General features: G+C 43.1%; 2 protein-coding genes across 2 annotated transcripts; both read left to right on the top strand.

The window, feature by feature from the left end:
* Positions 1-1,261: 1,261 nt before the first annotated feature.
* Positions 1,262-8,602, top strand: LOC148000696 (disks large homolog 5-like). Its single transcript, XM_087587147.1, has 5 exons — positions 1,262-1,600; positions 2,342-2,504; positions 3,669-3,800; positions 4,258-4,434; positions 8,007-8,602. Exons 1-5 carry the CDS (start codon positions 1,450-1,452, stop codon positions 8,089-8,091), a joined length of 708 nt encoding a protein of 235 aa, XP_087443273.1. The 5' UTR covers positions 1,262-1,449; the 3' UTR covers positions 8,092-8,602.
* A 10,274-nt stretch (positions 8,603-18,876) lies between these two features.
* On the top strand, positions 18,877-22,519 carry LOC148000695 (uncharacterized). Its single transcript, XM_087586941.1, has 4 exons — positions 18,877-19,040; positions 19,791-19,950; positions 21,338-21,469; positions 21,912-22,519. The coding sequence occupies exons 1-4, from the start codon at positions 18,950-18,952 to the stop codon at positions 22,111-22,113; spliced, it is 585 nt and encodes a 194-aa protein (XP_087443067.1). The 5' UTR covers positions 18,877-18,949; the 3' UTR covers positions 22,114-22,519.
* Positions 22,520-24,488: the final 1,969 nt, after the last annotated feature.

The following is a 24,488-nucleotide window of genomic DNA, read 5'->3' as shown; positions in this document are numbered from 1 at the left end:
CTTGGCCGCCATACTTTATAGCATGAGGATAGGACTTGGTGTTTTGGAGAGACTGGATTTTGGAGGATAGATAGTTTGGTGGAGGGTGAGTTTTGCTTTCCAAAGTTATGGCTGTGCTCTGGGGTTAGGAGGGAAACTTGAAGATTGTGGCTAATGATTGCCAGTGTTACATTGACTACAGTTTACAGTCTGATCCCAGACAGACTCGGGATTCTAACTCGTACATATTTGTGCTTAAGAAAAAGTCAAACAGGTGGAGACTGTGACAAGGGTTGATGAGGCTATGGAACATATAAGAGCATTACAGCCCGGTTGCTTACTCCAACTGCTATTTCAAGAAATACATATAGAATGATTATAGGTTTAAGAGATTGTTTTTATGCTGTTTCTTGCACTCTTGGGTTGTTGTGAAATAGTTCATTTCTTGTGTTTCCTTGGGTTTTGTTTGACTTGACCATACATTTGTATGTCTTTTTGAAAGAAAACTGTATTTATTTTGGTGAATTGTTCTTTGGATGACTTTTGTCTGTGGTTCCTCTGAATGCAGTTCCAACGGTGGCCAGAGGAGGGCACCAGATACCGAGTTACAAATGATGGTTAAGCACCCTGTAGGTCCTCTGAGTGAAGCCAGCAGGTTGCCCAGGTGTGCACCATGATGTGCTACAGCTTCTCTGCTTCCTCCTGCTCTTCCTTGGCCAGCAGCACCTCTGCATTCTGCCCCTCCATGGCTCTTGCTTAGGTCTCAGTTCCCTCACTTTTGGAGATTTTAACTTTTAAGAAGGGACAGAAAGATTACAATTTGATGTTTGCCCTATACCTGAGAACCTATGTTGCCAGGAAAGGGGAGATTCCATTGCACAAAATGGGATGGTAAGACAGAGATTTCAGGAAAGAACATGGGTGAATATATTGAAACCATGACACCTCTCAAGGCACAGTCCATGAAACAATGTACTCCAGCTTGCATACATTTAAAGGTGTAGGAAAAAAATATTGGCATCTAGGGAACAGTAAAAATTGTGGATATTGGATTATATGTCACATGCATGGACCCTGGGTTTATACATTTCAGGAAGAAGAATATCCATCACCATGGTCTTTAGGTCTTTGGCTGTTAACAAAGATGTTCTATCCATTTCAAGGCCTGATACAACTCTCCCTCTCCTCAGCAACTGAGTTGTAATGAAGCAGTGAGAACTCTGAAGCTCTGGAAGGACAGTGAGCGAATGGGTGTTCCTGGCTCAAAAGTGAGTCTCTGGAAAAGCCACTGCAGAACCTGGTCAGTCTGGTTGGAGGTAGTTAGCAAGTAAGCTATGGCATTTCCCAGTGACATCACCGGTAGTGTCTTCCCTGGAAATTCTCTTGTATCCAGGAAACACTAGAATGTTCTGTGATGTCAGCAGTGTTGTGGTGACACCAACTGCCTGAGCGATTTCCCTTCATTTCCTAATGGGTTCCCGAGGAGGCATGTTCTCCAGGATCCTCAGTCTCTTTCGGAGGGACAATCATATCCATGTAGACACCAGACCAAGGCAGAGGGAGGCCAGCCCTCCATCACGTTGGAGAAGAAGACGAATGGAAAGGTCCTGGAGGAGGTCACGTGAGTACTGGGCAGGGCAAGGGGGGCTTCCTGGAGGAGGTTGGCTTGAGCTGGTCCTTCCAGGAGTAGGACGTATGATTTAGAGCCTCAGTCTTCCTAAATGGCTGACTCAGACTCAACAATTTCTGATCATTAGTTTGACAGAAAACCAAGAACTGTTATATGTCAAGGGCCTTTCCTTGAATCTCTTTACTGTCATGGGCAGTGTCAAAAAATACCAGGATGTGCCTCTGTAAGAATAACACAGTGTCTCTCCCAGGATAGGCTATCAAAGCACTTCATTCTCAGCAGTGTCCTGTAGATTACTTGGGTAATTGATGCCAAGAGGGATACTCTCCTGGTCATATAACAAGGTCTCAGTTATTTGTCCTTGAACACACAGACTAGGGATTCAAGATGTTAAGCAGTTTGGACTCAAGGACTTACCTGCCTCATATCAGACATTAGCTGAGAAGGTCCTCCAATTCTTCTTGTTTAGCCCAGCTTTAGAATTTCAGAGCCAGAGGAATGGCTTTAGGAGGTGTGTTCTATATCTATGATGGCATATGTCATCCTATGGCTATGATGGTGGGGACCAGGGACCTAGCTGAGTTCAGCTTAAAGATAGCTTTCTTGCTCTGTCAGGGATTCACTGTATCTGTAGAACTGTTCATCCTCAGACTTCTGTTTTAGACTAAGCATAGTTTTCCTTGACACTGTGTCCACATACATGCCTGTTTACTGGTGTTTATCTACCTACAGAGTCTGATCAGAAGGCATCATCCCAAGCCTCCATGACACCTGTTGAAGAGGAGAGAATGAAGCGTCTGGAGAACCTCAAAATTGCTCTCCACAAGATGCAAAAGGAGAGAGATGAACTCAGGAGAATCCTGGCTGATTACCCGGGAAAGAATTTAAATGACAGGTAGTCACAATGCAAGTTCTGTTAAATCCACATTTCCTCACATCACAGTAGGCTACAACTCCAGGGTATCCTCATGGTCAAAATCACTTTCCTGATTGCATCAGAATGTGAAGTTCAGATGGGAATGGGATGGTGGAACAGGCTATTTTAATTCCTACAAACGTAAATCATAGCCTGTGGCCTGAATGACAGTCTGGGAATAAGGGTAGTAGTGTGTGAGCTCTCATTGTGTGGTTTAAGAAGCCTGGACAGGTGTTGGCTTGTGGGAATTTCTAGGTGCTCTGATTATGACCAATCATTGTTGTAATTGACGTGGAGGTGCTTTGGGTTCAATAGGTCCTGTGAAGAGCTGGAGGGACCCAATCCCACTTGGTGCCTCACAGTGTGTGACTGGACTGACAACAGGGGATCATTGGTTTTCTCTGATTTTATTCATTGTATTTTGAGATAATGCCACATCCTTGTATTTATTTGGCATTCTAATTGTATTTGAGAGAGAGAGAGAGAAAGAGAGAGAGAGAGAGAGAGAGAGAGAGAGAGAGAGAGAGTTTTGTGTAAGTTTGTGTGTGTGTCTGTATATGAGTGCGTTTGTGTGTATAACTTAAGATCTGGGTATTCTATGTTCTGATTTGGCCTGAGAATTATCCTGTGTCAATTTTCATGGCATGATAATGATGAGGGTGAGAGCCTCACAGTGAGCAGTAGAACATTTCACATCTGCTCAGGTGGACGCACATGGGAATCTCCTGGTGTGTGTTATAAATTCTTTTCCCTGTAAATACTGTTCCTGTTCCTTTGGGTTTTCATGTAGCAATAGATTCTATGATTGAGAATTGTTACCTAAGAACAGGACAATAGTCTTCATGGGTTTCAGTTGGAGCCTGGATCGTGGCACAGGGTCCTCCAAAGTTCTTGGCATGCTAGTCTATTCCTTCAAACACCCTCAGGGAGCTCAAGCAAATCAGCTCCCTCCTTTTGTTTGCTGGCACTGCTGTCCCTGTGTCCATAATAATAAACTTAGTAAATACCAAATGGACCCAGTACCAAGGATCAAGGGTGTGGCATGTCCTAGGCTGGGGTAGTTCAGGATTCAGTCTGAATTCATGTAATTCTTGCATCCTTCATTCATATGTTATTTCATCCTTGGACCATGCCCTACCACAGGAACAACTTTGAGTCCGAGATGCTCACGATGCAGCACGAGGAAGTGATGACTGACATGAAGAAAATGAGCGAGCAGGTCAATAGAGCTTTGGTCAAATGTACACACCTCACACTGGAAAATGACTGGTACTGGTGAGTAACTTACAAGGCTGTGACCCCAGCACAGGGCACAGCATGTGTCAGCCCATTCTTATGTTTGAAGTAAAGTGAGGATCAGGCTTTATAGTGTTTGAAGCAGACCAGGAAGCCTGTCTCTAAGGAAGGCTCTAGGACACACAGGACACAGAAAGATTGGCCTCCAAGCGACATTCTAATAAAATGGACAAATAAGCACACATAGGGATTATGTCCTCTTCTGGGAAAAACTTGAATCAATGGTGTCAGGTTTTTGAGAAGTGCCCTGAGTCTTCTGGAATGTGGCTCTTTTCTCCATTTGACCTGTCTCTAGGTCATGCTCCATGGCTACTGTGGACTTGGACTATAATCTGGGCTCTCTTTGGATCAGGACCCTAGAAGGAGTAATGGACATGGAGATGTGGGAGGAAGTTGGAGACTGGCTGGGAGTCACCATTTTTTCTTTGTGTGTCAGCCGCAGCTTCTGCCCCCTCCTAACTGAGTTGTTTGAGCTGAAGAACAATGCCCAGAGAGCACGGCATGAGAACAGGGAGCTTCTATGGGAACAGATTGCACTGGAAGAGTCCATTAAGGAAACAACAAGGTTCTGTGGGGAAGCCAGTATGAAAATCCACGTAACAAGCAGCCTCAGGTAGGATGAATTATGCATCAAGGGCAGGTTTTCCTGATATCTAACCATAAACCAAGTCAAGCCAGTTTAAACTTTCTCCCACTTATCCAGACGCTCTCCTAGGTCTCATCCAGTTGTTCATCTCTTTGACCATTTACAAAACTTTCTGTGATGTTAGCTTCATGCAAGAAACTGGAGGATTGACAACCAAATCCTCCTGCTCAACTAGAAAATGCATTTCCTTAAGGGGGATCTGTTGATCACACACTGCACACTTACATGCCATTATGCTAGAGGGATGCCATGTGGTAGCCGTCTTTGTAGTGCACAGAACTGATTAGAGTTTAGTTCAATTGCCAAAAGAATGGTTCTCATTGTCAATCATGATGGGGCTTGTGGACTTTCTCTCCTTTTCCCTGTACATTGAAAATGGTCCCTTTTGCCTGTCCAAATCGTGGTTTACAGTGACAGAGCTTGAGAAGCAGTTTGTCCGTCCTGTTTTATGTCAGTGTTTTAGTGTTCTTTCCTGTGGCTTATGTCCTGGAGCTGACTGGATGAACAGGGATGTAAGAAAGACTTCTCTCAGGGTGAGGGTTTGTGTGAGATATGTGAGGATTAGAGGGAAATTTTTCTCCAACTCTCTCAACCTCGTGTGCCCAAGAAGTGCATTCCCTATACAGGTTTACTCTATAAGGGATGGATAGCAGTGTCTAAGCTCTCACTTGACACATTTCCTTTGCCTAATCTGTATTCAACAACTGTTGTTCTAGCATGATGGCCTCCCCATTCTTTTCTGCTTCTCACTTATGATTTCTGTCATCTCCCTCTCCCTCTCCCTCTCCCTTCCCCTCTCCATCTCTCTCTGACTCTGTGTGTGTGTTTGTGGGCGTGTTTTTTTGTGTGTTTTTTGTCTGTGGGCACATATATGTGTGATCATGTTTATGACTATGGTCCATATTGTACTTTGGAAGTTGTTTGTTTTAATTGTGATATGGTGTCTTATATATAGAAGTGTGTGTATATGTGTGTTTTTTCGCATGTGTGTGTGTGAACTCATCAAGTTTCTGAACACAGACACATATATATATTTATATATATTGTATAAATCTATATGTGCATATTTAGAAACATGTAAAACTATATATATAGATACACACACACACCACAAACACTCTGAGAAAGAGAGAAGAAGAGAAACATAATCTTTCCAATTACATTTTAAATTGTTCTTAATGGGGTCTTGATCACTATTCAAAATATTTACACTGGGAAAACTATTCATCAACATTGACATTACTTGGAGAAAAACTCAGGAATGGGGTACAGGGATGTGAGGAGAGGCTACTGTGTGAAATCCATGTACCTGAGTGTCGAAACTGATGACTCAGGGCTCTTCTGCCTTCTTTGCTCTCGGTGTATAGTAACACTGGAAGGTCATGTGGCTTGTTGTGTCTTCTCAACATCCTGGTTATGTTAATCATTAACCTGCCACCACTTTCTTTCCAGATTGGCCTAAACTTGGTTGAATATACCTTGGCTTTGGAGTTTGGCCTGGAATTTGTTATTTGAAAGATTAATTTGCTTAGAGTTGAATATTCAGGCAGAAGATGTCCAGGAGTTATGCTGAGGTGTAATCACATCTTTGCCTCAGACAGAAACTTAGGCTCAAAATCGTCCAAAGCACTCACCCTGTGTTGTGTTGTGGCACTCTTAACCATTGTTATTCAAAATCGTTTGATCTGAGTGAAAATCATCTGTAAGGAGGGTTTAGAACAGTGATGACCCTCAGACATTGCTGGAGGTGTCAAATGGGTAGCCCTGTGAGAAACCATGTACAACTCTTGTGAAAGTTCAACCTTTTGACACAGTGATTCCAGAATAAGAAGTAGGTGTCAGCAGAGAAACTGGGGCACATTAGTGTTGTAGGGGTTCACCTCAGAGCAGCCATGAAGCAAAATTATCCAGATGTCCATCAGTCAGAAAGTGAAAAGGTACAATGTTGTCCAGCCCTTCCATGGACTGTGGCTAGTTTGATTATACCTGCCAGCATTTGGCTTTGAATTAGCCTTCTCTTACTCGAATTATATCTGATAGCATCCCAGTACAAGTTTTACCTTGGATTGTGGTTATGGAGATTTCTTAGCTGTTTGTGCTGGTAGTTTGTTTCCCCTGTCAGGTACTGTATGGTAAAGGGACCTCATATTGAAAAATGCAGCTCACTTTGCATGCACTGGGAAACAGTGAGCAGAGGACTGAAGAGGCTTACCTGCCCCCACCCAGTGCTCTGTTCCCTGAAATCAGCCTCCTGTGCACAGCATTGTGAACTTGCTAAGCAGGCTTGGCTAACAGGCCTAGATGTCACATTTCTAATTTCTGATTTTCAGGGGAATACACTTTATTGGCTGAGCTGTCTTTAGGCTATGCTCACTGTGTACTTACCCCATTCCAGGTTTTTTTTCTTATGCTACCATAGTAGACTGGGTGATCTCTTCTATTACCATTAACTGGGAAACTAACCACATTCTGCAAAATACTCTGCTTGTATGTGTGAACAAATATATTTGGGTGAGTTCAAAAGTGTGTATTTCTGGGTGTCTGTCTGTCTGTGTCTGTATATATGCATGTCTCCATGGACAATATAATCTTCTAATGACCAGGATGAGGAGAGCATGGAGGAAAGTCTGCAGGACGCCCTGAATCAGAAAAAACTGGCCACTGAGCAAAAGGCCTTGTCTGAGACAATGCAGCATCATTTCGGTGTCACTGAGAGGATTTGAAAGCACAGGATGAGAGGACCCAAGTAGATTTCCTGTACTTATAAACTGTCTTATCGGGTGTGTGACTTTCTCCAGAGTTCTCAGCATCTGTCAGCTAGGAGCAGCTCAGAATATTGTTCTTGTCCATTTAAAAGAAATTCCGTCCATGAAGTGTATGTGATCCATAGAGATTCTGGCTCTTGTGTACCGATCCCTCCAGGCTGTGCTCTCTTGTATTATCTGAGCCCAGTGCCTTTAAGTCTCCCCATAATAGTTTTACGATACCCATAAACAAAGGAGTGGTATAGTTTATTTTCTGCTTGAGTATCTCCTTTAGAGTTCAATGCTTAGTCTTGGCAAGATTTCCATGCAGCATATTCTTGCCAAATATAATATCACTTCAGTGTGCATGTACTTCTTGAGATATTGTTTCTCTGGGTCTTTGCAGATATTGAGGTTGTCATTTGGACCCCAGGCATATTCCTGCACTGGAGGAATAATAATAGTCTTCATTTCAGTGATGGCCAGGCTTCCAAGGCCTTCCTATTGTTTTCTAGGTTGTTCACATCTCTCCTCATCTGACATTGAGACATTGTTACATGATATTAAAATATAATATATATGTACGATTGGAATTATCTGCTTTTCACTGTTCGATTTTTAGCATTTTGAAAAGCTGAGAAAATATGCAGGCCTGTGGGATCTCTTACCCTTCTCTCTTGGGCATGAGAGAATGACCTCAGATGAAAGATCATCCTGGATTTTCCTGCTGAATTGTGCTGCTGTGTATGGGATAAGTGGCATGGCAGGTCCTCACCAGGTCTTCTCCACCCCTAGGTCTGAACACTGCAGCAGAAGCTTTCCCAGGGCCCAGACCAGGACTACAGCTCTCAGAGACAGGACTGTCCACCAGGAGCACTGAGGGTTCAAAGATTGACACCACCTCCCGCATCTCAGTCCTTGTAACCATAGCAATCCTGGGCTGAATTTGAAAGACCTTGAGATGTGGACTGGAACATGCCTCACGTTTAACCTTTTGACGACTTGTCCACCAACAATCAACTACACCGAATGAGGCGTCTACATTCCTCTTGAAGAGATTTTTACCATCTTACCTGCCGTTCTGCTGTGTTTGCAAGGCCAGCAACAGGCTGGAGTTATATGTTGAAAAATCATCAGGAATTGAATGCTGACTAATTTACTTGTTATATTTAGTTTTTAGTTTGAAATTTGGTTGTTTTATGCATTTGGTTTTATTTGTTTACATTTGAAGTTTTGTTCTTTATTTGTTAACATTAGTTTTTTAATTAATATGCTATATTCTTAAGGCTATATACATTGAACTCATTGACTCCCCACTTTAAAATGTTCTTGAATAAATTAATGTTTGTCTATAAATAAAAATGTGACCTTTAATCCCTCACTCAGAAGACCGTCCTGAGTCGTGTGTGGTTCTTCCTCCTGTAACAGCACAAGTGTAAGGCAACAGTGGTTTTCTGCAAGTCTCATGCAGCATAGGCTTCACCATCAGTTCACAGCCAGCCAGAGCTGCACAGGAAACTGTGCTCTTGATGTAGACAGTGTGTCATACTCTGTGGATCCCACATTCATGATGAAAAATATTCTTGCTTTATACTTGTGCTCACAAATTTAGCTTCCTTTATAATGACAAACAAAGGAGACACACAGAAGTGTTTCTCTAATACATTAGAGGAAATAAAACCATTCAGTATAGGAATATAAAAAGCGATCAGGACACACAGAGCTGTATGCCTCTGCATTCCTTGTAATATAGCATCGGTTATTACTGCAGATTTATTGAATTCCAGCAATTTTGGAGGAACAATATGTTAAAAATTTTTTATTATATATATTTCTTTACTTACATTTCAAACGTTATTCCCCATCCTTGTTTCCTTCCTGAAGCCCCCATTCCCTTCCCTCTCCCTTCCCCATATGTGTATTCCCCTATACATCCCCCTTATTGTTCACCACTATTCCCCGGCACTGCCCCTGGAACATTTTCTTTATTGTTTTGTTGGTTTGTTTGTTGTTATTCTTTTTCTCCCATTTTTATTAAATTGGGCATTTCTTATTTACATTTCAAATGTTATTCCTTTTCCCAGTTTCCTGTCCATCAGCCCCCTAACCCCTCCCCTTCCCGTTCTAAATGGGTGTCCCCTCCCTGTCCAACCCCCATTACTGCCCTCTCCAAAATTCCCTTCACTGGGGGTTCAACCTTGGTAGTACCAAAGGCTTCCCCTTCCACTGCTGCCCCAACAATGCTATTTACTGCTACCTACGCAGGGTCAGTCCATGTGTAGTCTTTGGGTAGTGGTTTGGTCCCTGGAAGCTCTGGTTGGTTCTTATGGGGTTGCAAGCCCCTTCAGCTCCTTCAGTCCTTTCCCTAGTTCCTCCAATGGGTGTCCCGTTCTCAGTTCAGTGGTTCGCTTCAGGCATTTGACTCTGTATTTGACATGTTCTGGCTGTGTCTTCAGGAGAGATCTATATCCGGTTCATGTCAGCCTGCACTTCTTAGCTTCATCCCTCTTATCTAGTTTTGGTGGAGATAGATAGATAGATAGATAGATAGATAGATAGATAGATAGATAGATGATAGAAAGATAGGTGTGGACCACATGTGGGGCAGGCTCTGAATGGCGTTCCTTCATTCTCTGCTCTAAAATTTGCGTCCCTATCCCCTCCTGTGGATATTTTTGTTCCCCCTCTAAAGAAGGAGTGAAGCCTCCTTCTTTAAAAGGGGAACAAGAATACCCTTGGCAGGGAAGTGAGAGGCAAAGATTAAAACAGAGACTGAAGGAACACCCATTCACAGCCTGCCCCACATGTGGCCCATATATATACAGCCACCCAATTAGACAAGATGGATGAAGCAAAGAAGTGCAGACCGACAGGAGCCGGATGTAGATTGCTCCTGAGAGACACAGCCAGAATACAGCAAATACAGAGACGAATGCCAGCAGCAAACCACTGAACTGAGAATAGGACCCACTTGAAGGAATCAGAGAAAGAACTGGAAGAGCTTAAAGGGGCTCGAGACCCCATATGTACAACAATGCCAAGCAACCAGAGCTTCCAGGGACTAAGCCACTACCTAAGGACTATACATGGACTGACCCTGGATTCTGACCTCATAGGTAGCAATGAATATCCTAGTAAGAGCACCAGTGGAAGGGGAAGCCCTGGGTCCTGCTAAGACTGAACCCCCACTGAACTAGACTGTTGAGGGGAGGGCGGCAATGGGGGGAGGGTTTGGGAGGGGAACACCCATAAGGAAGGGGAGGGGGGAGGGGGATGTTTGCCCGGAAACCAGGAAAGGGAATAACACTCGAAATGTATATAAGAAATACTCAAGTTAATAAAAAAAAAAAAGAGGGAGTGAAGCATCCACATTTTCGTCATTCTTCTTGAGTTTTATGTGGTCTGTGCCTTAGATCTTGTGTATTTCGAGTATAACCAAGAGGCGAGGATGCAAAAGAATCAAATGGATAGCTTGATGCCAGAGGTTGGTGGTGAACACCAGAGGAAAAGATCATTCTTCCAGAGACAATTGGCAGGTTTCTGGTAACTCAGCTTTGCCAGACTACTTGTCTTGGGCCCACAGAACTCTCTGAGTTGCCAACACCAAGGTATGTTCTACCTAATACACTGGACAGTGTAGAAGAAGATGTCAAAGCCAGATGTCACATTTGCACCTATGTAAATAAAAAACAGAGATCATTTACCCAGAGAGGATTGCATACAGGTAGCCAATGCTCTGATAAATTATGGGATCCTGATTTTACTGACACATGGTCTCCTAGAGTAAGACAAAAGTGCCTGCTTGTTTTTATTGATTCCTTTTCTGGGTGAGTAGAAGCTCACTACATCAGACTGAAACTGATCATAGAGCAACTAGAAAGCTCTGCTAGGAACTTTCCCCCTAATTTTGCCACTCACTAGGAATGCTGTCATATAATAGCCCAGATCTCACTGCCAAAGCCTGTGAATAACAAAGATGTATGCATAGTTTGGAGTCTTTGTTGTGCAGAATTCTGGGCAGGTGGAAATAATGAACAAGACATTAAAGGAAACACTATCAAAACTCACATTAGAGTCCAGGAAGTGTGGATAGGCACTTTTCTTACTTTGGGCTTGCTGTACTATACAAGGAGGGATTGAACCATAGAATATTATGTTTAGAATATACCCCCCATTGCTTCTGACTCTTAGAGATCAGCAGTTGGCAGAATTCTTCAGCTATTTTATTCTTGAAATCCTATTCGTCCACTTCTCCGTAAAGTCTATTACTTTGACTATCGGAGAGACCCAGTGAACCTCTAAATCTATCTACAATATCCCCTAATTTGGACCTAGTGGTAGCGAACCTGCATGAGCCAACTGGGCATCGAAAAGGACAAAGCAATTTGCAAAGGACCTACGTGGTGATGTTTTACACTCTTACAGTTATGAGGTTAGGTGGAATTTTAACATGGATTCCTCACAACTAGGTCAAGAAGGTAGAAGCCACAGATGACAAGTCCAAATAGACTCCCTCCAGAACTTCTGGACCTATTAAAGTTGAGCTTTCACCTGACCTCAAGCCCTTCCACTCCCTGCCCAACCTCCTGAATCTTATGTTTGGCATGAATACAGGATCATGGTCCAAACTCTAACACCCTCTGGCCTGTCCCTGGGACCTCAGGAAGGTGGACACTAGAGAAGTGACGTCTAATGGAACTGCAGAGGACCAATCTCCGTCCACGTTGTCCTTTGCTCACTGATATCTGGTTATTTTTTGGAGAAAGGATTTGAAAGTTTCACCTGTCAGCTCACTTCCTGCACATCCACCACAGGCCAAGGGCAGGCTCAGATGAAGCTCTGTTGAAGACAGGCGCTGTCCCTTGTGAGCTGCGTCTCAGGGTATGCGGAAGACCATTCAGCCTCCCGTGATGTGGGAGAGCAGAGTAGTAGGAGGCAGGCAAAGGGGACAGTTCTGTGTTTGTTTTCTTGGCTACCATAACTACATCTTCCAGGCTAAGGATTTGCTCATGGAAGTCTGCTGTGTCACATGTGTAAAGGCCAAGCTGTCTGAAGTCTCAATAACACAACTGGCTCCAGGCTGCTTTCTCAGTCACTGGGATTTACACGCAGTCCTTTGTACCTTGTCTTCTAGGCAGTCCTTCGTACCTTGTCTTCTAGATCCACAAATTCTTTTCTGGCTTCATGTGTACAAGGCATATTTTCTCACTCTCTCCTTCTAGAGACCAGTAGGAACACATATATTGGACAGCCATGCTTATTGTCTAAACTGCAGGTGTCCATGTACGGCATTAGTGGGTATGGCATCATATCTCAGCATCTCTTACTGTAAGGGTTGAGCAGAACTCCCCCATCTCATCCTGGGTGATGATGTAGATTAGACCCATCAGATTAAATAAAGAATTGAAAAACTCTCCTGGGGGTGAAGTGGTGAGGAAATCATGTTGCCATCCCATAAATGCACTGCTATGAGCAAGCTTCAGACAGCCTGGGGGGATGCAGCCTGCAGCAGAGACCACAGGCCTTTGGTGGAGAATGATTCAGTTCAAAACTGGGAAGGGAGAAGGATGGTTGATATTGCTCCAGTAGATCTCACTGCCTATAAAAAGAGTTTCTTCTAGATCAATGAATGGTTCTTGTAAAGCAGCTCCTGGACTGGACTACTGAGACCAACCATGAGCCCACCAGACTGGTGCTTTCCAACCAACAGACAAAAGTATCCACTCTGCGAATGATACATAGATACATACACAGAATACCAGATGGATACAGAGTTTCTTCAGTTCCAGGAATGAGGGATTCAGCAGGTGAGATGGCTCAGCAGATAAAGGTAATTGTTGCCAACTCCCTACACCTGAGCTCCTTCCTAGGACCTACATGATTGAAGGAAAGAACAAACCTCTCACAACTTGTCCTCAGATTTTTATGTAGTTGTCTTTTCCGGTCTTGGTCCACAGAAGCAAAGACATCAGGTTTTCCAATTCCATTTGACACGGGACCAGTACCTTCACCCGAATGTTCCTTCCTGGAAAGCTGCAGCCTGTCGGCGTGGCTCAGTGGTTTGTGAACTGCAAGTGTCCATCTGGGAAGGTGGTCGTGTTCATCCAGCCCACCTGCCCCTATTACAGAAAGACCCAAGAAATCCTCAGTCAACTGCCTTTCAAACCTGGTCTTCTGGAATTGTGAACATCACAGCCTCTAACAACACCAATGAGATTCAAGATTAATTACAACAGCTCACTGGATGGAGAACAGTTCCTCAGGTCTTCATAGGTAAAGAAAGACTGCATAGGCAGACACAGCGATCTGATCTACATGCAACAGAATGGAGAGCTGATAACCGGGCTGAAGCAGATTTGAGCTCTGCAGTTAGGAAAGGGGTGCAGGCAGAGCCCATGCCGAGAGCCATCATCCAGCCATTCCGACGGCCAGTGCCCCTGAGAGATGATGTGCATCACAGAGGATGTCACTACTTTTTGGTGATGGGGATTTTCAACAAATTGGCTTTTATTTCTTCTTTTCCTCAGTGCTAAAACCTGTTGCCGTTTGCCTTTAACCATGGGGGTGAGCAGCTTAACAGACAACACTGGCTTTTCCACTCTTCATGTGCTGACATGGCTCTGCCTCTAAGCCCATGTTTCCCATCCAGTTGATCCAAATTATTTTATTTAATATTTTCAGATTATTATGAGGGGAATTTTTCCCAGATTTTCTCACGGTATGATTTAGATTGGCATAAAGGAAGGCTAAGAAACTTTATGTGTTCACATTGTATTGTGCTTTTATGAATGTATTTATCAGTCTTAAGAGACGGTGATACATTTTTAGAGTTTTTAAAATAGTATCATGTCTTCTGCAAATGAGAACATTTTGACTTCTTCATTTTTCATTTGGGTTACCCAAGTTCACCACCCACCACTGATGCTTATTGTTATTTTTTCCACTTTTCCTCTGGGTTTCTCTCTTGTCTCTTTTCATTATTGCTACTCTCTTCCCCCCTTTGTCCATCCTTCCCTGCCTCTACCTACGTCCCTCCATCCCTCTGCCTCCCATGATTATGTTGTCCCCCCTTCTAAGTGGGTTTCAAGCATCCACAATTTGGCCTTCTGACATGTTACCCTTCAGGTGATCAATGAATTGTATAGTGGGTCTTCTGGAACTTTTGGACTAACATCCATTTGTCACTAAATACATCCCATTTTATATCTTTTTGATCTCTGTTACTTCACTATTTTCCAGTTCCATCCCTTTGCCTACAAAGTTCTTGGCGTATTCATTTTTGATACCCGAGTACTGTTGCTCTGTATGAATAGAGCGCACTTTATCTATTCATTCCTCAGTTGAGTTGAGGTCTATCGCGGTTGTTCCCAGCATTTGACTAATATAAGTAAGGCTGCTATGAACATATTCAACCACATGTCCTTGTCATATGTGGATCAGGTTTGAGTATATGCACTGAAGTGAGTGGTAAAGCTGGGTCTTCAGGTACAGCTATTTGCAATATTCCCTGATCCTCCACATTGATATCCAGAGTGGCTATACAGCGAGTAATCGCACCAGCAATGGAGGAGCGTTCCCCTTCCTCTACATCCTAGCCCAATCTGCTGCTGCCTCAGTTTTCTATCTTAGCCATTCTGATTGGTGTAATGAAGAATCTCAGGTTCATTTTGATTTGCCTTTTTCTGATAAATAAGGATGTCAAACATTTCTTGATGAGTTTCTTAGGCACTGAGATCCTCAGTTGAGAATTCCTGGTTCAGCTCTCTGTCCCAGTGTAAAAGTCGGGTTATTTGTTAGTCTGGGAGTTTACCTTTTTGAGTATTTTGTTTATTTTGAATTTTGGCACTCTCTCAGATGTAGGGTTGGTAAAACTCTTCTCTGAATCTGTAGCTTGCTGTTTTGTCCTATTGGCAGTGTCCTTTGCTTTAAAGAAAGTTTTCAGATTGTTGAGATTTCATACATTTACTGTTGATCTTAGAGCCTGACCATTTGGTATTGTTTTCTGAAAACTTTCTCCTGTGCAAATGTGTTCTAGGAACTTTGCGACACTTTCCCTTCTATTAGCTTCTGCATGTTTGGTTTTATGTGGATTTCCTTGATTCACTTGGACTTGAACTTTGTAGAAAGAGAGAGAAATGGATCCATTGGCACTCAACTACATGCAGACCACCAGTTAGGGTAGCATCACTTCTTAAAATGCCTTCTGTTATGTTCAAAATCCTCAGTCATCAGGGAAATGCAAATCAAAGCAACCCTGAGATTCCACCTCACACCAGTCAGAAAGGCTAAGATCAAAAACTCAGGTGTCAGCAGATGCTGGCGAGAATGCGGAGAAAGAGGAACACTCCTCCACTTTTCATAGGATTGCAAACTGGACAACCTCTCTGGAAATCAGTCTAGAGTTTCCTCAAAAATTGAACATTGCACTGCCTGAGGACCCAGCTATACCTCTCCTGGGCATATACCCAAAAGATGCTCCAACATACAATGAAGGCACATGGTCCACTAAGTTCATAGCAGCCGTATTCATAACAGCCAGAAGCTGGGGAAAACGCAGATGCCCTTCAACAGAGGAATGGATACAGAAAATGGAGTACATCTACACAGTGGAGTACTACTCAGCTATTAAGAACAATGACTTCCTGGAAATCTTACAGCAATGGAAGGAACTAGAAAATATCATCCTGAGTGAGGAAACCCAATCACAAGAAAACACACATTGTATGCACTCACTGATAAGTGGACATTAGCACAAATCTCAGATTACCGAAGACGCAATCCACAGACCACATGAAGCTCAAGAAGGATGACCAAAGTGTAGAAGCTTCAGTCCTTCTCAGAAGGGGAAACAAAAATATTCACAGGAGGAAGTGTGGAGATGAAGTTTGGAGCAGAGACTAAAGGAAAGGCTACCCAGGGACTGCCCTAACTGGGGATCCAGTCTATATACATCCACCAACCTCAGACAATATTGGTGATGCCAAGAAGTGCGAGCTGACAGGAGCCTGATATAGCTGTCTTCTGAAAGGCACTGCCAGAGCATGACAAATACAGAGGCGGATGTTTGAAGTCAACCATTGAACTGAGAACAATGGAGGAGGCAGAGAAAGGATTGAAGGAGCTGAAAGGGTTTGCAATCCCATAACAACAATAATACCAACCAACTATAGCTCCAAGAGACTAAACCACCATTCAAATGGTACACATGGACAGACCCAGGGCTCCAGCAGCATATGTAGAAAAGGATTGGCTTGTTGGGCTTCAATGAGAGAAGAAGCCCTTGTTCCTGCGAAGGCTCTATGCCCCAGTGTAGGAGAATGTAGGGCAGGGTGGCAGGAAGGGTTGGGTGGGTGGGAGAACACCCTCAGAGAAACAGGGTGAGGGGGATGAGGTAGGGGGATATGGGTGTGAAACAGAGAAAGGCTTTAACATTTGAATGTAACTAAAAACAAATAAAGAATAAAAAAATTTAAAAGGCATAACAAATGCAAAAGATTGGGGTGCCATTCCATACTCGTGATGTGTTTCTTCTGTGAGAGCATACTGGTTAACTCACTTCTCTATGACTGTCTTCTTATTTGAAAGGAAATAATGGGATCATCTGTGGAGTGGTTAGTAAGAATAAAAGCATCGCCTAACATGAATAGGTCCCTCCAGAGCGTGAGCTTAATATTCTAGGTATAGAGCAATTAGCTGGGGGGATTAAAAACAAAAAACAAACAAAAAACAACATCAACGATTAAAATAAATTTTGAATGCTGGGATTAAGGCGTGTGCCAACAAACACAGGTCCTGTCACAATTCTAGCAGTCGCCAGCAGAGAGAGCTGTGAGGTAGTGTGTGCTTCTTCCTTTCCAAGATACCCCATGGCCTCAGGCCTGCATCCAGTGAGCTGGAACGTAGAGCAGCCTAGTTGAAACTCCTGATGTGTTGATTACCCTAGACCATATGAGTTAACTCTCTTCTTCATGCCTTTTTTTCTTATTTGAAAGTAAATAATGTGATCATGTGTGGTGTGGGTGGTAAGAGTAAAATCTTTAACATGAAGAATAGGGCCATGAAGAGTGTGGGTAACATTCTAGGTACAGAGCAAATAGAGGGAATTACCAAAGAAAACAATGGGAATTCTAACAACAACTGCAAAAAAAGAAGAGAAAAAAAAAAGAGAAAAAAACCCTTATGGGTGCTGGGATTAAAGGCATGTATCAACTCTGACCAGCATTGTAGGTATTTCCAATAAAATATTTTTAAAAACAAACAACCCTATTATTCTTTTAGCAATTGCAGCAGAGAAGACTGAGAGATCGTGTGCTGCTGCCGCCATGCCATGATCCTGTAACAACAACTGCCTTGGTGATAGGAGCCTGTATGCAGCAGGCCCCTTGGTGGGCCTGTCATCTCAAAAACAGATGCTTCAGTCATCTAAAAGATTGGACTCCAGTATACTTCAGGCCAGGAAAGAAGCCAGCCACCATGAGTGAAAGAACAAAGGAAAAATTACATTGGAAAAATGTGTGCCTTATTTGGAAGAAATGACCCTAAACTTCTGAGGCGTCCACCATCTCCACCCCTCTTTTTTGAACTTTGCATAGCGATGTTGTCCAACTCCAGGTGGGAGTCAGAGGCAGAGCCCTTCCCAGAGAAGACAGACGTGATTTTCACTCTTACGTCTGTGAGGTTAGGAGGCGTCATAGCACAGATTGAGCGCACCTAGGATAAGAACACAGAAGCCACAGATGACAATGCCAAATGGACTTTCCCCTGAACTTATGGACCCACTAAAATTGAGGTTTAACCTGACCTCAGGCCCTTCGACTGCCTCCCCATCCTGCTGATTCTTATGTTTGCTAGGAGTAAAGTATCAAGGGGCAACCTCCGATATCCTCGTGCCTGGACTTGGAAATGAAGGAAGACAGATATTGGAGAAGTGATGGCTGTCGGGCTACAATGTAGGAACACGCAGTCCAGGTTGACCTTTGCTCACTGATGACCAATTTAATTGTCTGGCTATATTTGAGAAAGGGATGATGTCCAACTTAATATGTAAAAGAAGGGGCAGAAATTTATGATTTTATATTTGCCCTGTAGTTAATCCCCCTATATTCCCAAGAAAAGGAAGTTTTTATTGCAAAAAGTAGGATTATCAACCACTGACTTTGTGAAATACATGGACGTTTATGTGGAAATAGTGCCGGCTATCAAAGAATACCCAGTAAGCAAATATTATTCAGGTTTTATAAAATTAAAAGTATAGGAGAAATATATTGGCCTCTAGGAAACAGGGAAACTTTGGGAATTGGACTGTATGTATGTGCATTGTCTCAGGTGTAGATTTATTATTAAGAGAAATCTCCCTCATTTATGGTCCCTAGGGATTTGGGTGCTAACAAAAATCTCTTATCCAATTCAGGGTTGTAACCAACTCTCCCCATCAAAAGCATTGATGACATCCGATGAAGCAGAGAGAAATATCTAACTTTGGAGGAGAAGTTGCCAAAGGATATTCCCTGGGTCACAGGAGAGGCTGCAGGAAAGGGTCCCATAGAAATCGGTTGCTTTTGGGAGAGCTGGGTAGCAGGGAGGCCAAAAAACTTCCCAGTGACGTCATCAGTAATCTCTTCCTTGGACAATCTCTTGTATCTAAGAGAGCACTAGAATCTTCTGTGACGTCACCAGTGTTGTGGTGACAACAAGTGCCTGTGGGATTCCTTCAGTGCCTTTTGGGTTCACAAACAGGCATGTTTCACCAGCTGCTCAAGCTCGTTCAGAAGGAGAGGGGAGACCAAGGAGAGACCAGACGGAGGCAGAAGAAAGCTGGCCTCCTGTCTTGTAAGTACGGAAGAATGAAATCATTCTGGGGAAGGCACAGTGAGTACTGGGTAGAGTCGGGGAACTTCCTCCAGGAGGCAGGTTTGAGCTGAGCCTTTCAGGAGTCGGCCTTACAAGCAGGAGCCTTGGAATTTGTCAATTGCAGACCAAGAGTCAAGAGTCCTGATGATTAATTTGACAGAGAGCCAGGAATTGGCAGGCCTGCAGCTTCTTTTCTATGAGCTTTTTAATTTCTACTGCCAAGGAATGCCAGGAGGAAGCCCTATGAGGATAACAATGTGCCCATTCATGGTTGGGAGTTGAAGCACTTCATCCTCTAGATTCCTGTAGGTTACTAAGTCTGTGGTGACAACAACAAGGAAGGATGAACCCCCTAGTCATGAATTGAGGTCGCAGACACTTTAAGCTTGAACACACGATTAGGGTTTGATGGTGCTATGAACTCCAGGATTGACCTGCTCCACGTCTGATATCTGCTGACAATGTCCCAAATCTTTATGTCAGAGGTAGATTCTATCTTTCAGTATGAGGGATCGTGTAATAGTGAGTGAGGCTTATGTATGCCAATGGAGGTTGGAAAGAGGGAAATAGCTTAAGAGTCCACATTAGAGATAGCTTTTCTTCTCTTTCAGGGATTCAACAAGTCTCCAGTCTTTCCTCTTCCTCAACCTCCATTTTGAGACTCAGAATGGTCTTTTCTACCCATGGGCTATCCAATATGTACATTCACTTGTGTTTATCTATCTACAGGGTTTATTCGGAAGGCATCATCAGAAAATTTCATCAGTAACCATGAAAAGCGTATAAAGAAATTGGAGGAACTAAAACTTGAAATCCAGAAGTGTAAAATCGAGCGGGATGAACTTTCTCAAATCCTGGACCTTTATGTCAATGATGGTTTGAACTACAGGTAGTCATTATGCCCTGTAACCTACTGACTGTCTTGTGCTCTCTCTGCTAAGCCAAGATTTCCTCACATCCAGAAAGTGTTTCATCTCTCATCCTGGACTTTAAGGAGCCTTGGCGGGTGCTGGCCTGTGAGAGAAGCTAGGTGCTGTGTTTAGGGTCAACCTCTCTTGTACTTGACCCTGACCTCCTTGGAGTTGGATTGGATTTTTTTCAACAGCTGGAAGGACCTGGTCACACTTGCTGCATCTAAGTGTGTGAATGAAATGCCTGAATGTCCTCACTCTTACTCTGATTTAGATCGTATATACTGATTCTATGGCACCTCCACGATAAAGTTGGCATTCTAATTATGTTTGTATATGGGTTGGTATGTATGGATGGATGTGAAAGTATTTGTGTGTTTTGCTCAGGATCAGGGAGTTGGGACCTTTGATTGGGTCTGAGGATTTGTTTGATGAACAGTTTGCAGCTCATGATAGTGATGAGTCCGTGGAGGCCGTCATTGATGAACAGAGCACTTTGCTCCTTCTGTTTACCTTGCTGGCACATAGGACTCTCCTGAGGGGAGGAGGTGTTATGAATCCTCTTCCCTGTAAAAAGTAGTTACGGCCTCTGGGAGTCATGTAACAAGGATTGAGAATCCCTGCTTTCAAAACAAGAGAAATGTCATCACATCTTTCTGTTGGACCCAAGGCTATGGCACAGACTGGAGGAAACATCTTATACTTCTTACACAACTGTTCAATTCCTTCATGCTTACCTGGCCAGATCTTGAAGGTCTGCTCCCTCCATTTGGTCCCCTAGCTCTGTCGTCCAATGCCCAGGATAATGAGTTTAACCAGCACCAATAGGAAGGAGCAAGTTTGTGTTATATAAATGGGCTTAGGTAGTCCAGAGAGCAGTCTGAGTTTGTTTGTTTGTTTGTTTGTTTATTTATTTATTTATTTATTTATTTATTTATTTATTTATTTTCCTGCTTTGAAGTTTCTTTTCTTTTTTTAACTATCCAAGGATGGTTTATTGTGACCTAGAAAAGGTGACTGTAGGAATAAATTCTTGACACTTTTTATTCCCAAACATGCAGCTCTCAGGCTCTCCCCCTCCTATACAGAGGGTCTTTGTAGGACCGTATCTCACTAGCCTTTTAAGGATTACTTATTTCAAAACAAATGTGTGCTGATTTGCAGAGAAATATTTTCTATGGGAGAGTGATGGTTTGAGTCTCACTGTTGTGTTTTCGCTGTGGTCTTTAAGTTTTCTACTTTCTTCCCTAGCCCCCATTCCTTGAATTTGAATTTTTTATTGGCTATTTTTAATTTACACTTCACCTAATTCTGAAATCATGGGGTCAGACAGTTATTTGTTCCTTGGGTCATGTTCTAACACAGGCTGAGTGTTGAATTGCCAATGCTTAAATCCCAACATGAGATGAGAACGATGGACATGCATAAGATGACCAACTGGTTAAGTGATGCCATGGAGAAGTACAAGGAGCTCATACAAGAGAACAATTCCTACCGGTGAGTCACTGACAGAAAGGAGACCCCAGCACTAGGCAGGGAATACTTCTGTCCAGCTGTGACTTTGAAAAAAGATCTGGGATCCATGAGAAACACATGGGAAGATTGTATAGCTGCTGGGTCTTCTATCAGCCCTCAGAGGGGATTGGCCCTCCACCTGCCAATGGTTTTAGAATACCATGAACACATAAGCACCCATATGCACCATGTCCTCTGCTTTGATGTATATATACCCTCTAGTGTCAAGATTTTCTGAAGTACTTTGATTCCCGTGGAGTGCGGACTCGGGATTTGACCTTCCTCTGATTGGTGCAAACATGCAAACTGTGGCTCTAGTCTGGAGATGCCTGGGGATGGGGCCCTTGAAGGGATGATTGTACTTGCAGGAGTGGCAGGCAAATAGAAACTGCCTGGGATTTACCATTATTTGTTTTTGATTCAGCATCAGAAACTTCCACCTCCTGAATGAATGCAATGAATTGAAGAAGAATGTAAGGATTTTGATGAATGAGAACAGAAAACTGCTGGTGGAGCAGACTGAACTGCAAGCATCCTGTGAGGAGGGAAAGAGGTTCTGTGAGGAGGCCAGCAAGACCATCTGCAATGCAGATATTGAATCCTTGTGTCCTGTTACTTTTGAGTAAATGGAATGTATCCTTGTGAATCAAACAGTGATCTCGAACTCGTCACTCTTAAGAACCTTCTTTATTGAAGTGAGATGTAACCATCTGAAATCCCACAGCTCTCAGGCAGAGATGGATCTCTGCATTCTCACAGGGATTGGGCATCATAATGACTTCCCAGTCAGACTGAGATACAAAGACAATTGTACTTTCAGTGTAGATTGTGTGTCCAACTCTGAATACCAACTTCATGATGAAAAAATTATCAATGCTGTATCCTTATCAAATATTTAGTGACCACTAAAATATACTCTTTTGTGGATGAGAGTGTTGAACATATTAATGGAATATTCATCAGGTGTTCTCTAGTACCTCACAGGAAATAAAACAATATTATTATACGGAGTATAGAAGCAGTCATGAAACAGAATTGCTTGCTTTTGGTTTCCTTCAAACATGATATCAATTATAACTGCACAGAGGAGATAATAAATTGCAAGACCTTTCAGGGGATAGGGTTTTTATGGTTGGTTGTTTTCTTGTTCTTCTTGATTAGGATGATGACTTTTGTTCTTGACAATGTACTATGTTCCATTTGGGATTTCAACTCAAGCAGACCACATAGATTACAATTCAGTTTCTAGATTTCTTTAAAAGCTGGACAAAATATCCAGGCAAAGGTGCCATATGAGTTTTCTCCTTTGTTTTTCCCTCCTTTGGGTGCTTTTGTTTTTGTTTGTTGTTGTCGTTGATTTATTTTATATTTATGAGTGTTTTGCCTTCTGTAGGTCTGTGCATGCTGTTCCCCAAAGGCCAGAAGGGGTCACTGTGTTTCACCTGGAACTTAAGTGACAGAGGATTGTTAGGTGCCCTGCAGGTCTTTTGAGAAACAAATTCTCAAATGATGAGCCATCTCTCCAGCCCCTACCATGGACTTTTGTCCTTCATCGTGTTCCTTACTAGTTGCAATGGATCATACCTGAATAAAGTGTTTCTTGAGATATGTAGGGACACATTTATGGGGTCTGCATGCTAATTATCTAGACTTCCAGACATCTATGTGAAGTTTTTAGTTAGGGTTTCGCTGCCGAGAACAGATACCATGACTAAGACAAATGTTATAAAGGACAGCATTTAATTGGAGCTGGCTTAAAGGTTCAGATCTTCAGTTCTTTATCATCAAGGTGGGAGCTTGGCAGCATCTAAGCAGATATGGTGCTGTAGGAGCTGAGAGTTGTACATCTTCATCTGATGTTTGCTAGCAGAATACTCAGTTTCAGGCACCTAGGATGAGGGTCTTAAAGCCCAGACCCACAGCTAAACACCTGACCCAACAAGGAAATACCTACTCCAAAGGAGCCATACCTCATAATAGTACCGCTCCCTGGGCCAAGCATATACAAACCTTCACATTCCACCCTGAGGCTTCCAGAGGCTTGTTCAAACATATGAGACTATGGGGGCCACATAGTGGTGTTTCTGAGACTTCCTTTTTCAATCCAATTTATCTGATTCTCATAACCTTGGTCTCAGGCAGATTCTTCAGACAAGTGCAAAAGGTGGCCACATTCTTTACCATAAAACCTCCCCAAAGAGTCTCTACGCAAATATTGAAATTCTTCACAGAAGGCTTGGGACAGAGTCACACAATTTAAACCACTTTCAGTAACAAAGTCTTCCATATTTGTTCTAGGATAGCCCATTAAGCCCTATTTAAAGCATTTCCACAGCTTTCCAGATCCAAAGTCCCCATGAAAGAGCCCGAGTTGGGGCCAAGCTGAGGCCAGCGGGAAAATTCCACCACCAACCTCTGAGCACAGAAAGACCCCTCCCTTCCAGGAGGAGTAGAGCTAGTGTAGTTCCTGCAACAGCTGCAAACCAGACTGTTGAAAAAGCCTCCTGTGACTCCCCATCCGACTCCCTCAGAAAGTCCCAGAACAGCCCACTGACTGCCAGTCTATTTGGAGGTTGCCTCTCCCCCCTGATTGTACCCTATCTAGTTACCTTTGTACAAATTCTGCCCCAATTGTTTGAATTCTACCCTGATTGCAAGTATATAGCTCCCTGGAAGACTCTGCTCAGGGACTTCTCTCTTTGAAATGAGATGACCATGATATTTTGGAATGACTAAACTCTTGCCTTTACATAGATTTCCTCCTCTGTGAGTCACATTTCAGGAGGTTCAGGTAGTGGTTCAATTTGTACCTCATATTTTGTGTATTGGCCAGTAAACTCCCCTCTTGTGGGGGACCCACAGGAGAGTGGTGAATCGGGGAAGTGACAGCTTGAGCAATGTACCACAGTTGTCTACGTCTCCTCTATCTAGCTTCCATGTGTTCTGCTTTTGGTTAGATTCATATGTGCAAGCTTAAGGAGGGCTCGGACAGCCTCAGTAA

Source organism: Rattus norvegicus, chromosome 15 (assembly GCF_021556685.1).
Source record: "Rattus norvegicus strain SHRSP/BbbUtx chromosome 15, alternate assembly SHRSP_T2T, whole genome shotgun sequence".
Taxonomy (NCBI): Eukaryota; Metazoa; Chordata; class Mammalia; order Rodentia; family Muridae; genus Rattus; species Rattus norvegicus.
Note: the sequence above shows the minus strand (reverse complement) of the source record. Positions and strands in the feature narration are given on the sequence as shown.

Coding starts and splice junctions, on each gene's coding strand:
- LOC148000696 (XM_087587147.1), top strand. CDS start 1,450: ATGGGTTCCCGAGGAGGCATGTTCTCCAGGATCCTCAGTCTCTTTCGG. Junction 1,601..2,341: donor AAGGTCCTGGAGGAGGTCAC/GTGAGTACTGGG, acceptor ATCTACCTACAG/AGTCTGATCAGAAGGCATCA. Junction 2,505..3,668: donor GGAAAGAATTTAAATGACAG/GTAGTCACAATG, acceptor GCCCTACCACAG/GAACAACTTTGAGTCCGAGA.
- LOC148000695 (XM_087586941.1), top strand. CDS start 18,950: ATGTTTCACCAGCTGCTCAAGCTCGTTCAGAAGGAGAGGGGAGACCAA. Junction 19,041..19,790: donor GAAAGCTGGCCTCCTGTCTT/GTAAGTACGGAA, acceptor ATCTATCTACAG/GGTTTATTCGGAAGGCATCA. Junction 21,470..21,911: donor CAAGAGAACAATTCCTACCG/GTGAGTCACTGA, acceptor TTTTTGATTCAG/CATCAGAAACTTCCACCTCC.